General features: G+C 52.9%; 1 protein-coding gene across 6 annotated transcripts in view; it reads left to right on the forward strand.

The window, feature by feature from the left end:
• LOC311528157 (butyrophilin subfamily 2 member A2-like) overlaps positions 1–15,662 on the forward strand; it is a 66,092-nt gene that overhangs the window by 33,928 nt on the left and 16,502 nt on the right. For all 6 annotated transcript variants that reach the window (XM_084642852.1, XM_084642851.1, XM_084642855.1 and 3 more), the window contains 4 exons: positions 424–528; positions 2,980–3,000; positions 5,355–5,375; positions 9,478–9,498. In XM_084642852.1, the coding sequence (XP_084498978.1) occupies positions 424–528; positions 2,980–3,000; positions 5,355–5,375; positions 9,478–9,498 (168 nt within the window). The remainder of the gene's footprint in view (positions 1–423; positions 529–2,979; positions 3,001–5,354; positions 5,376–9,477; positions 9,499–15,662) is intronic.

Raw genomic sequence — 15,662 nt, forward strand, 5'->3', positions numbered from 1 at the left:
TGATCACTAACTTGTACATGGTCTAAGTTTAGCTATTACTTCAGTTAATGCTGATATTTTTTTCTCCACAAGCAGGGATTATTTCTAAAGTATATTGAGAAATAGACAAATACATTCCCTCCCCCCCTTCACTTCTGCTTTGTGACACTTTCATATTCCCCTCCCCCACTCTTTCTTCTAGATGGTTTCCACATTAGAAATATGGGATCCTCACTTCCCTTTGTTTGATGCACTTTCTTCCCTCCCTACTCTGTTGAAATTATGTAGCTGAAACAATGTTTAAAATTGGATTCTGGTATTTTCTGTTGCTCAGACAAGAGTATTTACACCCTTATCTCATAAATCTTGCTGGGATGTATTTTTCTGAGATACAAGTATTTTATTTTCCAAACTGCCGCATCTCTCTGGGGTTTTGTTTTTCAGAACCTTTTTTTCCAAGGGTGTCTCCCTGGATGGTGGCTCTGTACGTGTTCCTGGTTATCTCCTTTGCTTTGTTAGGCGTTGCTGCTTTTCTCTTCACATTAAGAGGTAAAGGCCTAAAGAGGCGAATACAATGTGATAAGAGGAAAAAAAAGATTTCCTCTGTAGAAAAGATACTGGTAAATGGACAAGACAGGAATGACTAGGACAGAACAGCATAGAAAGGATGAAAGAGACCGGCACGGAAAGTGCAGCAGGTGAGGAAAGGAGGGGGGAAAATAATAATGATGTAGGACCAGGCTCAGCTGAATCGGGATGTGATTACACACATGATTAAGCATGTGCTGAAGGGTTTTGCAGAATCAGGGCTATAACCATGGTGCAGCATTATGCTTTTAATATGAACATGTGGTTATCCTGATAAACCCAGTCTGAGCAGTTATGCATGTGCGGTCACATTAGCTGTGCATGGAAATTGGTTAGTTAATTGTGCCACTAATTTATTTGAGGTCTGGCCCTAATAATGACATGTTATCCAAATAGCAATCTTCATTTGTTAGCCCAAATCCTCCTCCTTCCCCTCCAAAGAGAGCCTCTAGTACCATTTGTTCACCTTTCCATACCCCTCTCCCAGTTCCTGGCTGGCTCTAATGAGACCTGATGCTTCACCGTTTACTTAACATAGAGCCCTGCATAGATCCGTGTTCCTGGTGATTTACAGAATTCAGGACAGATTGTAACTCTGTAATTTGCTCTGACAAAGGGCGCTGCCCCAGGAACAGACTGGAGAACACTGTAATTCCTCCCAGCCTCCCTCTTGCTCTGCTGAGGCACTAAGGCCTGGATCCACAAATAGACTGAAGTGTTAAAATGCTGAGCATCACAATGGCTAATGTTCTGGCACCCAGAAAATCACTTGCACAGCACTGTGATCCACAAACCCCGAGTTAGGCTCCCTAGTCAATGACTGGGGGGAGAGAGGCACCTAAGAATGGGAGCCACAAAAGCCAGAATGCCAGGCAGGAAGCCACCTAAACTAGCCAGTGGCAGATGCCAAGGAGAGGGGTGTGGTCTGAGTCCTGCCCCATCTCTGAGTTTGGCACCTCAATTTAGGCTGGAGAGAGGTGTCTCTCTATGAACCCCTCTCCTGCACTGAGCCATTTCTTGCAAATACAATGGCAGAGTAGACCCAATGCCACACAAAATGGCCAGGGGGACGAGGGGCTTTCAAGCACATAAGTCTCATTGTGGATTTGGGCCTGAGTGATCACTGAACACCACACTAACGGGGTTGCCAGTTCTCACAATTTTAGTGCAAGTCTCTCGCTCATTTCTCCCACTCAAAGCTGCAGCAACTGGAAAAATTTGTTTGTGAGAGAATCTCAACTTTCTTTAAAAAAAAAAAATGTCTGATACCAACAGTTATGGTTGAGGAGAAAAGGTCAAAGCCATAGAATGATAAAAATGTAAGACTGGAAGGGACTTTGAGACGTCACCTACTTCATCCCCACACTCTGTGGTAGGACTAAATAAGAGCATCCCTGACTTGTTTGTCTAACCGGTTTTTAAAAACCTCCAGTGATGGGGGTTCTGCGGCCTCCCAGATGAACGTGGTTACGAGCAGCTCAAACCCCAGTAGACAAATAAGAACACAACATTTATTTAAATCTCACTTTTTAATCTAATCCCATGAGTAGAGGCCTGAGTCAGGCTATTTGAAAACTTGGCGTTGGTAATGCTGATACACCAGGTGTGTGATGTGTTATACGCAAGGGCTATTTGATGATTAAATACCTACTTTTGTGAAAAAAATCTTAATAGAAAACAAAATATTTGAAGAAGTATTCATTGAACTTTCTACAACAACAATATTGTGTGGGGGCGGATACCAAGCATGAGATAGTTCATGACAAAAGACAACTTGAGAAAGTTATAAGTCGTTATAAGTAGGGTTTGTGTATAGATACACGCTTCAACCCTGATTTCTGCATCAGTAAACTCGTGTAATGCAAAGATACGAAGGGGAAACTGAACGCTTTCGGAGTTGAAGAGGTGTTAAACAGATGGAGAACTGCTGACAAGATGCAGTTCTTATGAAAGAAACACTAAGGGTCAGATATTTGGAAGTATTTAGGTGCCTGAATCCCATGAAAATCAATGGGAGTTTGGCATCTAAATATCTTTAAATATCTGGCTCTAAATGCACATCATGTTATCCAGATATTAATTTGTTTTCATTCTTTGAGGCGCGCACATCTTTCTCCAGAATGATTTATGTAGCATTTTTGATGTTCAAGGTTTCTTCATGATTTACACCTGAGTGGATTTGCCTTGACGATGAAAGTGAATGCAAAATGTGTGTAAAATGTTATTATTCTAGTATCATAGCTTCTTTATGCCACTTTACAGTCACAGTGGAATCATTAAGAATATTTAATAGGATAAAATAGAATGACACTATATCATGAGGCTATGAAGACTTTTCTTTAGATATGTATTTACTGAAACTGAAGAGCCTAAGTAATCTATACTAACTTACACTGGTTTGTTTTGTTTTAGGAAACCTTCATGCAAAAATTGGTAAGTTATTCCCTCTTCTTCACTACATCATACCTGTGTGTGTCTGTCAGTGTTTTAATTTGATTGTTTAATATAATTTATTTTAAATAATGTTTGAGAGTCCAGGCAGACATCATTTCATGGCCTAAAGTGAATGGAAATATTGCCCACTTTTTCAAATGTGACTACAAGTAGTGACTTTGGACACCTTAGTTTTTGGGTGCCAAACTTGAAATCTCCTGGACTGGCTTGATTTGCAGAGGGGGTACACTTTCTGAAAATGTAGCTCCATAACCCTACCAAATCCTTATCACCACAATCCCAATGCCACAGGGTAGAGATGGGACAGAGCAAATAAGGATTGATGAACCACACATAGGCTGTCTAGACTTCACACCACTTGAAGTGACATGTTGCGTGTGGGTAGCTACATATAATAAGCCATGTCTACACTTACCAGGGATCGACGCTGCTGCAATCGATGCAGCGGGGGTCAATTTAGCAGGTGAAGACCCACTAAATCAACAGCAGATTTGTTCTCTGGTCGACTTCAGTACTCCACTGGAAGGAGAAGATTAATGTAAGTCGATTGGAGAGCGTCTCCTGTCGACGCAGGGCGGTGCAGACACGGCAGTAAGTCAACCTAAACTACACTGACTCCAGCTATGTTATTCACGAAGCTGGAGTAGTGTAACTTAGGTCAATTTACCGTGGTAGTGTAGACAAGGCCATAGTGAAAAGCAGGCAGTGTCCACACTGCAATGTGGTATGAGTCAGTGAAAAACTCTGGCCTGGGGGAGGCAGTGAGGAAAGGCTCCAGAAGCAGGGTGGCAGCAGGACACTACATTGCTAAAAACAGCTGTGTAGGTGGGGGAAGAATTGTTTGGGTGCATAGCCGTCAGGTTCAGGCATGTCTGTACTCTACGCTCTTAAGCAGTGACTCATCATCTACACAGCTATTTGTCCCCATGCGAGGGGGGCATGCAGGGTTTGTACTCTGCACGCTGCTGTAGGGAGTGTGCAATGTAGGTGTACCCATAGTAGCCTGAAGTTAGGCACCTAAATCCATAGAGAGAGGAATGCCTCGATGTTCACCCATCGCTCAGACAGACTCCCGTTGAGCTTTGTGCTCAGCATCTCTGGCAGTCAGGACATATTTAAATACCTTATGCCCCTGTCCAGCAAACTCTTATGCATGCACCTACACATGTGCGCAAACATTTGCTGGGTCAGTGTTGACAGAGTGAGATTTTCTAAGATGCCTAAGTGTGCATTTTCACTGGGAAAACAAGATGCTAACATTGGTACTTACATGTGTTAGCTAACCAGAGGTAAAATACCTGATGAAGACCAAGCAGGTTGTATTTTTAACAGGAGTTAGCCGGTCATGGTCAAATTATTGAAACAGAACATTGATTGACATGAACTGGAATAAAGTTCTGTTTTTCAGTTTGTGGAAGTTCAGGGGATTTTCTGACTTTTTGTCTTGATTTGAGCTGGGAAGAAAAGTTGACCTCTTGAAAATACTTTTTTTTTAATTATTCATAATTTTAATTATAAGAATACAGTGTGTGGGGGGGGAGCCAGTTGCATTTGAACAATAACTGACATACAGTTTGCTCAAATATATTTGGGAGTGGTCTCATGAAACATGATCTGCTGAACAAGTCCGTAGTTCTTGAGATGTTTCGAGGGGCAAGAAAACTGTTTCCCATCCAGTTCTACAGTTGTGTATAGGTCAGCCCTCAAGCAGATGAGTAACTTCACTCCCATATACATTTTCAGGACTGGCCATACATGTAAAGCACATTGACAAATAATCATAGGGTACTCACTGGGAAAGTCTAACTATAATAAGTTACTACGACTAAAGAGATACAGTAATTGAGCTTGGAAGGATAAGGTTCTAATTGGTAGTGTTGGTCAATGTTGATTTTGCCATACATGTACAAACTGAACAAAGAAGATTTCCGTAGACAATAGAAGTTTACAGGTAGGCAAAGTAATAAAAATGCTGCTTGAGAATTTAGGGTTTGATTTAAGGATCTTTACTTTGTATATTTGGACATGCAAGGCTGAGAATTTGGGTTTTAATGGTTATAAAGATTTACCTTTCTCAATCTCATGTCTAGTGTCCTCAAATCATTGTCTGACACCACCACCACCCCCCAAGTTCCCTCAACTGTAGGAATTCAGATAGATAGATAAATATAAAAAGCTTAAAATAAACATTATCCATCAAGATTTTAAAAAATGGAATTCTGCCTGGCATAATAGCTATGTAAATTATTAGAATGCTTAGAATAAAACCTATCCAGAAGCTCATTCTTGTGATATTTCTTTTTTACTCTGCTTTATCTATCTTCTTTCCTTAGGGAAGATCCAGGCTGAAAAATGTAAGTTACATTCTTCTTAGTATAATCTTCTGTGCACATTTGTATCCTTTTGATTTGTTTTAATCTACTCACCAAGGTCTAGGTCCTAAAAGAGACTTAAGTATTGCAATTCCTAACTCCAGACAGTGAGAGAGAGAGCCCCCCATCTCACTATATCCATAATGCTCACACCACATCATGAAGAAACCCTGTCCTTTTTCCAATTGGGTGGGTGCTGCCACTCCAGTGCAGGTGAAAGAGGGCTTCTCTGGGGCTGCAGGAGGTATAAATTCCCTCCAGTTCTTCTGGGCAGCAGTCCTCTCCCCTTCAACTTGCTTCGGCCCCTTGGAGCTCAGTGGTTAAAGCTGTCGCCTGGGCTGTGGGAGAGCTTCTTTCCAAATCCCTGTTCTGCCTGATTAGGAGCAGGGATTTGAACTTGGGTCCCCCACACCCTAGGTGAGTGCCCTAGCAACTGGGTATTCTGGGACAGATGCAGAGACACTCACTTTCTCTCACTCTTCCTGATCTGGTTGCTCACACCTTTTTTTTGGTGTAATGTGTGGTCTGGGCATGCCTACTGGATCAGGTCCCACAGGCTAGACAGGGGAATGCCTAGCCAGAGTATCTCCCCAAGCACCTTTGTGCCACCAGGACTCAGGCAGTTGTGTGCATGCCCAAAGGCAGAAGCTTGAGTGCCTAAGGGATTTAGGCACCTATAGGGTGGGGAGAAGGCAACTGGCAGCGCATTCTCTGTGAGAGCTCTGAAACTTGCTCCCCTCCTTGGTCTGCAATAGTCTGTGCCCCACTGCTTGATATGGGACACGGCAAGAGCTCCATCACCCAGACAAATCAGACTTCTGTGATACGTGATTATTAAAACCAGAAATCACATATATTAGGCTCTTCCAGATCTTACCCTAAAATCACACTGATAGCCAATCCTTTAGTAACTAAAAACTAAAGGTTTATTAATAGCTTTGAAAAGGAAGAGAGTTGAGATTAAAATGAATCAGATACTTTGCAGCTGGTTTCAGAGTCTGTAGGTCAGGATAATAGCAGTGATGTTAAATCTGCTAGCTTGCAATAAATCTTTGGTTCATCCCAAATACTGGGGTCCTCAGTCCATTGTTCAAAGCTCTTCTTTGTTAGAAATTGTAGTCCAGAAATGTGGAACAGGAAAGAGGCAAAGAAATTATGTCACCGTCTCCACTTTTATACCCTCAGCCTGTATGCATGGAAAGTTACTGGCACAAACATGGAGTCAGGGATCACATGTCTTCCATGTCCCGCTGAGTCACTGGGCCTCCATTGTCCATGTGCTCTCTGCAACATCCTCTGGAGATGCCCACTGGCAGAGTTCATTCTCCTTAATGACCCATCAACCATGGCTGGCTGGTCTTGATGTAAATCTGTCATGTGGGTGCCTCCACCCTGTTGGCATCCTCTGCTGCACTTCCTGATGTCTAGAGTGTAGTTACAGGACAGTATTCTCCTGGTCCCAGGCTCCCTAATGGAGCTGGGGCCCTCATCAATATCTCAGACCCAGTCACTTGATGCTGCTCAGTGGGTCTGATGATTCCCAGGACCTGCCTATTGGGCTTCTCCCAGGAATAGGGCTGTCTGGTCCCTGGCCCCTCTGGCCCTGAAAGGGGCAGTCTGGCCTGTTACAAAGAGGGTGTGTCCCCAGGATGATGGGGATGGAAAGAGCTTTTTGTAGCTGCTGGCTGCCCATGTTGGCTTCCTTTCCTGTTGAATGTTCTTTTTCATTGCTTCTATGGTGTCAGGTTTTTATATTAGTTAAAATTAGAGCTTCTGTCTTGGTGTCTTTATCCAACAATAAGTAAATAGAAACACAAAGCTAAGCTTATTAATCTTGATGGGAAGGAGAGCAGAATGGATAAAGATTCAGTTACAGAATCAAATGAATATTAAATGACGATATAATCTGATTCAAAAAAGCTCTGATAGTCTTTAAAGTTAAGTGCATGTGCATTCCCATTGACTTCGATGTGCCTGGACCCAAGCATGTGTCTAAACGCTTTTCTGAATTGACACCACTGATCTGCTACAGGCCTGTGACACAGAAGACAAAAAATCTAACCCTGTCCTACTTTTATTTTCAAAAGCACCCATTGCTTTGCTCTGACTGAATGGGAGTTTCACGACTGACTAACTTCAGCGGGAGCAGAGCTAGGGCAACCCTACTCATAATCTTTATAGTAAAGACAGAAGAACAGCTAAAGATTCAGGTACAGAACCAAGTAACTATGAGAGGCTCAAGTCATGTTAGCCAACTATTAGCATTGTAGGAGCTGACCCTGCAGTCTTTGCACACTGTATGCTGCTAGTGAAGCCAACAGGAGTTTAGGGTACGTGAAAAAGCAGATTTGGTGTGAATCCTACAGGTAATTCAGACCTGTAAATGTCTGAAAGTATTCATTTGTTCGATAGCTAATTGTAGTGAATGCACAAGCATGAATGAAAACTCAGCCTAGTTGCCACCTACCACCCCACACTGGAATCCAGATGGGGTATCAAACACCTACAAACCATACTGAAGAGGGACCCCATCCTGAAATAAATCTTTCCTAAACCCCACTTCTGGCCTTCAGACAACCTCCCCAGTCTCTCCAAGCCCATCATCAGAACAAAGCTCCACACAGACCCGGACACACCAAGTCAAAGCAGCACCAGACCCTACCAGAGCAGATGCAAAACCTGCAGCCGTATCTCCATTGCTACCGTGATCAACCCCCCACAACGCTTTCAAGATCCATGAATCCTACACAGGCCTATCACAACAACTTGTGCACTAAATGCCCCAACACCTATGTCTATGTCTACGCCACAACGTATACTGGCAACATACGCTACACTGACATTGCACTGACTGTCCACACCAGCCCCTATGTCAGCGAGAGAGCTTGTCCTGCTGACTCAGCGTCTGCTGCTCGCGGGGACTGGTGGAGTTAAGCTGAAGGGAGAGGTCTCTCCCATCGTCTGACAACACGATTAGCGCATTAGCTAATCAGCACGCTTACAGCGGCATACGTGCAGCTGCGCGGCTGTGAACGCGAGCGTAGCTGTGCCCTTTGTGGGGGAAGCCAGACAATCACTACACTCCTAGGCTTTGTCTACACTGCCAATTGAACGACAAAACTTTTGTAGTTCACAGGTGCTTAAAAAAGCCCCCCACCCCCACCCCGAAAGACGCTCATAGGGGGTGGAAGTATTTTGTCTGAAAAAGTGCCTACAAAAAGCATTCACACTGCCAGACTTTTAGCGACATGGCCGTGTCGCTAAAACCTGTGTCGTGTAGACAAGCCCTCAGATGAACTCTCAGGAAACTGATAAAAGACAAAACACCCTGTCACCTGTGGGTGAACACTTTTCCCAAAACAATCACTCTATATCTGACCTCTCAGTCCTTATCCTCAAAGGAAACCTGCCCACCGCTTTCAAAAGGCTTTCATCACTCTGCTAGATACTAAAAATCATGGACTGAACAGAGACTCTGGATTTGGGCTTATTACAACAATCCGTAACTCACTAACCCTTTCTTTTTGTTCTATGACTGCAGGTGTTAATGGGACACTACCTTGAATGGTCCCTTACAATATATGCTAACTAATCTGTTCCACCTTGCCTTTAGCTATGAGCTCAGATTACCTTTCCTAGATCTGAAGAAGAGGTCTGTGTGGCTCGAAATCTTGTCTCTCTCACCAACAGAGGTTGTTCTAATAAAAGACATTACCTCACCCACCTTGTATCATGAATCCAAATGTAATTCATTCATAGATTTAAGGCTGGAAGGGACCATCAGATCATCTAGTCTGACCTCCTGCATGACACAAACCAGAGTATTTCACCCAGTTACCCCGGTATTGAGTCCAGTGCTCTGTGTTCAGCAGATCTTTCAGAAAGACGTCCCGTCTTGGTCTGAAGACATCAAGAGATGGAGAATCCATCACTTCCCTTGGTAGTCTGTTGCAGTGGTGGAAGTTCTAATTTGAGCAATGGTTTTCTTGAAACTGTAAATCAAAATAAAATGGAAAACTCCTTAATATCTCCATTCAGTGAAAAAAATCTTAAATAATGTATTTATCCATTTGTTTTATTTTAGGGAAACTTCTTGAAAATATCAGTAAGTTTCATTCCCTTCCTCCAATATCACCTCATATGTGAAGTTGTGCGCAGTTAAGTTTTTAATTTAAGGGACAAGGTCAACTGAAAAATCACAGGTAACGTCAATAACTTATTAACAGTAATCCCCACGCTATGTTATGGGAAGTCATAATGCAACCAGGATTTTAAAATACTTTGAAGGACTGACTTTCCCTCATTCCTGAATAGCTCATACTCCCGGTGAAACTGAAGGGAGTAGCAGCAAAGCGTCCTGTGGCACCTTACAGACTATCAGACGTACTGGAGTATGAGCTTTCGTGGGTGAACACCCACTTCCCACGAAAGCTCATGCTCCAGTACGTCTGATAGTCTGTAAGGTGCCACAGGACGCTTTGCCGCTTTTACAGATCCAGACTAACACGGCTCCCCCTCTGAAGCTTGAAGGGAGGAGGAGGTTCCCAAAGAATGAAGGTTTACAAAGACTAGTAAGCAGTAAGAATACCGAGCTCTTCTGTAAAGAAACTTCATCGGTAGATCTCAAAGCACTTTAGAGATCATGATCATGAAACTGAGGCACAGAAGGGGCAACTAACATGCCCAGGTCTCCCAGCAGGCCAGTGGCAGAACCATGATTAGAACTCATGTCACCTGAGTCCCCTCACTGTGTCTGCTGGGCCACACTGCCTCTCTAGGAGTAATTAGTGATCGGGCCTAAACATATTGCACCATTCCAAACGGTAAACCTTTGACGGTAACGCTCCAGTCCTTCAGACACTTGTGTTCATGAGAAATTTTTCTTACATGCCTAAGTGTTTTCAGGCCCGGGAAACCATAATGCACTTTTCACCTGCAAGGATTTGTCTACATCAGAAGCACTTTCCGGGTCTAGGAATCCCAGTAGATCACAGGGGGAAAGTGCGGATGGGGCCTGTGCCAGCAAAGCCGTGCTTTGTATGATATAGTAAAGCCACCCCCACGAGCGAAACAAGTGATATCGGTCATGGCACGGTTTGCCGTTATAACTGGATCTCCACAGCACAGCCCTGTCAGCCAGGGATCACACCGCCCCACAAGGGCAGTGGGTATAATAGGCCAGGGGAGGCTAAAACCTTCCCAAACAGGATGCAGGGCACCCCCCTTTGGAGCTGCCTGGCTGCCTTTGGAGCATTGCCCCTGAAAGGGCCCTGGCCCATGGCCCTGCCCACACTCCACCCTGAGACCCCACTCCTGCATTCCCCCATGACCCCCTACCCACACTGCTCCTCTTCCTGCCCTGCCTCTTACCCCATGGCCCCTCCACCCACCACTCATGCTTCTCCACCCCTTTCTCCTGTGGCCCCCTCACCAGCCTTTTGTGACTCTTCACCACTTCCCCCACATTCCCCACCTGCCTCTCACGCTTCTCTGCCCCTTCCCCGGCACCCCCCACCCCTGCCTCTCACTCCTCTCTGCCCCTTCCCCGGCACCCCCCACCCCTGCCTCTCAGGCTTCTCTGCCCCTTCCCAGGCACCCCCCACCCCTGCCTCTCACACCTCTCTGCCCCTTCCCCGGCACCCCCCACCCCTGCCTCTCACGCCTCTCTGCCCCTTCCCCGGCACCCCCCACCCCTGCCTCTCACGCCTCTCTGCCCCTTCCCCGGCACCCCCCACCCCTGCCTCTCACTCCTCTCTGCCCCTTCCCCGGCACCCCCCACCCCTGCCTCTCACGCCTCTCTGCCCCTTCCCCGGCGCCCCCCACCCCTGCCTCTCACGCCTCTCTGCCCCTTCCCCGGCACCCCCCACCCCTGCCTCTCACGCCTCTCTGCCCCTTCCCCGGCACCCCCCACCCCTGCCTCTCACGCCTCTCTGCCCCTTCCCCGGCGCCCCCCACCCCTGCCTCTCACGCCTCTCTGCCCCTTCCCCGGCACTCTCCACCCCTGCCTCTCACGCCTCTCTGCCCCTTCCCCCACATCCCCACCCCTGCCTCTCACGCCTCTCTGCCCCTTCCCCCACATCCCCACCCCTGCCTCTCACGCCTCTCTGCCCCTTCCCCGGCACCCCCCACCCCTGCCTCTCACACCTCTCTGCCCCTTCCCCGGCACCCCCCACCCCTGCCTCTCACGCCTCTCTGCCCCTTCCCCCACATCCCCACCCCTGCCTCTCACGCCTCTCTGCCCCTTCCCCGGCACCCCCCACCCCTGCCTCTCACGCCTCTCTGCCCCTTCCCCCACATCCCCACCCCTGCCTCTCACGCCTCTCTGCCCCTTCCCCGGCACCCCCCACCCCTGCCTCTCACGCCTCTCTGCCCCTTCCCCCACATCCCCACCCCTGCCTCTCACGCCTCTCTGCCCCTTCCCCCACATCCCCACCCCTGCCTCTCACGCCTCTCTGCCCCTTCCCCGGCGCCCCCCACCCCTGCCTCTCACGCCTCTCTGCCCCTTCCCCGGCGCCCCCCACCCCTGCCTCTCACGCCTCTCTGCCCCTTCCCCGGCGCCCCCCACCCCTGCCTCTCACGCCTCTCTGCCCCTTCCCCGGCACTCTCCACCCCTGCCTCTCACGCCTCTCTGCCCCTTCCCCCACATCCCCACCCCTGCCTCTCACGCCTCTCTGCCCCTTCCCCGGCGCCCCCCACCCCTGCCTCTCACGCCTCTCTGCCCCTTCCCCGGCACCCCCCACCCCTGCCTCTCACACCTCTCTGCCCCTTCACCGGCACCCCCCACCCCTGCCTCTCACGCCTCTCTGCCCCTTCCCCGGCACCCCCCACCCCTGCCTCTCACGCCTCTCTGCCCCTTCCCCCACATCCCCACCCCTGCCTCTCACGCCTCTCTGCCCCTTCCCCCACATCCCCACCCCTGCCTCTCACGCCTCTCTGCCCCTTCCCCGGCGCCCCCCACCCCTGCCTCTCACGCCTCTCTGCCCCTTCCCCGGCGCCCCCCACCCCTGCCTCTCACGCCTCTCTGCCCCTTCCCCGGCGCCCCCCACCCCTGCCTCTCACGCCTCTCTGCCCCTTCCCCGGCACTCTCCACCCCTGCCTCTCACGCCTCTCTGCCCCTTCCCCCACATCCCCACCCCTGCCTCTCACGCCTCTCTGCCCCTTCCCCGGCGCCCCCCACCCCTGCCTCTCACGCCTCTCTGCCCCTTCCCCGGCACCCCCCACCCCTGCCTCTCACACCTCTCTGCCCCTTCACCGGCACCCCCCACCCCTGCCTCTCACGCCTCTCTGCCCCTTCCCCGGCACCCCCCACCCCTGCCTCTCACACCTCTCTGCCCCTTCCCCGGCACCCCCCACCCCTGCCTCTCACGCCTCTCTGCCCCTTCCCCCACATCCCCACCCCTGCCTCTCACGCCTCTCTGCCCCTTCCCCGGCACCCCCCACCCCTGCCTCTCACTCCTCTCTGCCCCTTCCCCCACATCCCCACCCCTGCCTCTCACACCTCTCTGCCCCTTCCCCGGCACCCCCCACCCCTGCCTCTCACGCCTCTCTGCCCCTTCCCCCACATCCCCACCCCTGCCTCTCACACCTCTCTGCCCCTTCCCCGGCACCCCCCACCCCTGCCTCTCACGCCTCTCTGCCCCTTCCCCGGCGCCCCCCACCCCTGCCTCTCACACCTCTCTGCCCCTTCCCCCACATCCCCACCTGCCTCTCACACCTCTCTGCCCCTTCCCCCACATCCCCACCCCTGCCTCTCACGCCTCTCTGCCCCTTCCCCGGCACCCCCCACCCCTGCCTCTCACGCCTCTCTGCCCCTTCCCCGGCACCCCCCACCCCTGCCTCTCACGCCTCTCTGCCCCTTCCCCGGCACCCCCCACCCCTGCCTCTCACGCCTCTCTGCCCCTTCCCCGGCACCCCCCACCCCTGCCTCTCACGCCTCTCTGCCCCTTCCCCCACATCCCCACCCCTGCCTCTCACGCCTCTCTGCCCCTTCCCCGGCGCCCCCCACCCCTGCCTCTCACGCCTCTCTGCCCCTTCCCCGGCGCCCCCCACCCCTGCCTCTCACGCCTCTCTGCCCCTTCCCCGGCGCCCCCCACCCCTGCCTCTCACGCCTCTCTGCCCCTTCCCCCACATCCCCACCCCTGCCTCTCACGCCTCTCTGCCCCTTCCCCGGCACCCCCCACCCCTGCCTCTCACACCTCTCTGCCCCTTCCCCGGCACCCCCCACCCCTGCCTCTCACACCTCTCTGCCCCTTCCCCGGCACCCCCCACCCCTGCCTCTCACGCCTCTCTGCCCCTTCCCCCACATCCCCACCCCTGCCTCTCACGCCTCTCTGCCCCTTCCCCGGCGCCCCCCACCCCTGCCTCTCACGCCTCTCTGCCCCTTCCCCCACATCCCCACCCCTGCCTCTCACGCCTCTCTGCCCCTTCCCCGGCACCCCCCACCCCTGCCTCTCACACCTCTCTGCCCCTTCCCCGGCACCCCCCACCCCTGCCTCTCACACCTCTCTGCCCCTTCCCCCACATTCCCCACCTGCCTCTCACGCTTCTCTGCCCCTTCCCCGGCACCCCCCACCCCTGCCTCTCACTCCTCTCTGCCCCTTCCCCGGCACCCCCCACCCCTGCCTCTCACGCCTCTCTGCCCCTTCCCCCACATCCCCACCCCTGCCTCTCACACCTCTCTGCCCCTTCCCCGGCACCCCCCACCCCTGCCTCTCACGCCTCTCTGCCCCTTCCCCGGCGCCCCCCACCCCTGCCTCTCACACCTCTCTGCCCCTTCCCCGGCACCCCCCACCCCTGCCTCTCACGCCTCTCTGCCCCTTCCCCGGCACCCCCCACCCCTGCCTCTCACGCCTCTCTGCCCCTTCCCCCACATCCCCACCCCTGCCTCTCACACCTCTCTGCCCCTTCCCCGGCACCCCCCACCCCTGCCTCTCACGCCTCTCTGCCCCTTCCCCGGCGCCCCCCACCCCTGCCTCTCACACCTCTCTGCCCCTTCCCCCACATCCCCACCTGCCTCTCACACCTCTCTGCCCCTTCCCCCACATCCCCACCCCTGCCTCTCACGCCTCTCTGCCCCTTCCCCGGCACCCCCCACCCCTGCCTCTCACGCCTCTCTGCCCCTTCCCCGGCACCCCCCACCCCTGCCTCTCACGCCTCTCTGCCCCTTCCCCGGCACCCCCCACCCCTGCCTCTCACACCTCTCTGCCCCTTCCCCGGCGCCCCCCACCCCTGCCTCTCACGCCTCTCTGCCCCTTCCCCGGCGCCCCCCACCCCTGCCTCTCACGCCTCTCTGCCCCTTCCCCGGCGCCCCCCACCCCTGCCTCTCACGCCTCTCTGCCCCTTCCCCGGCGCCCCCCACCCCTGCCTCTCACGCCTCTCTGCCCCTTCCCCGGCGCCCCCCACCCCTGCCTCTCACGCCTCTCTGCCCCTTCCCCGGCGCCCCCCACCCCTGCCTCTCACGCCTCTCTGCCCCTTCCCCGGCGCCCCCCACCCCTGCCTCTCACGCCTCTCTGCCCCTTCCCCGGCGCCCCCCACCCCTGCCTCTCACGCCTCTCTGCCCCTTCCCCGGCACCCCCCACCCCTGCCTCTCACGCCTCTCTGCCCCTTCCCCCACATCCCCACCCCTGCCTCTCACGCCTCTCTGCCCCTTCCCCGGCGCCCCCCACCCCTGCCTCTCACGCCTCTCTGCCCCTTCCCCCACATCCCCACCCCTGCCTCTCACGCCTCTCTGCCCCTTCCCCGGCACCCCCCACCCCTGCCTCTCACACCTCTCTGCCCCTTCCCCGGCACCCCCCACCCCTGCCTCTCACACCTCTCTGCCCCTTCCCCGGCACCCCCCACCCCTGCCTCTCACGCCTCTCTGCCCCTTCCCCCACATCCCCACCCCTGCCTCTCACGCCTCTCTGCCCCTTCCCCGGCGCCCCCCACCCCTGCCTCTCACGCCTCTCTGCCCCTTCCCCGGCGCCCCCCACCCCTGCCTCTCACGCCTCTCTGCCCCTTCCCCCACATCCCCACCCCTGCCTCTCACGCCTCTCTGCCCCTTCCCCGGCACCCCCCACCCCTGCCTCTCACACCTCTCTGCCCCTTCCCCGGCACCCCCCACCCCTGCCTCTCACACCTCTCTGCCCCTTCCCCCACATTCCCCACCTGCCTCTCACGCTTCTCTGCCCCTTCCCCGGCACCCCCCACCCCTGCCTCTCACTCCTCTCTGCCCCTTCCCCGGCACCCCCCACCCCTGCCTCTCACGCCTCTCTGCCCCTTCCCCCACAT

The sequence above is a fragment of the Lepidochelys olivacea genome (assembly GCF_965140295.1).
Source record: "Lepidochelys olivacea isolate rLepOli2 genome assembly, chromosome: 11".
Taxonomy (NCBI): Eukaryota; Metazoa; Chordata; order Testudines; family Cheloniidae; genus Lepidochelys; species Lepidochelys olivacea.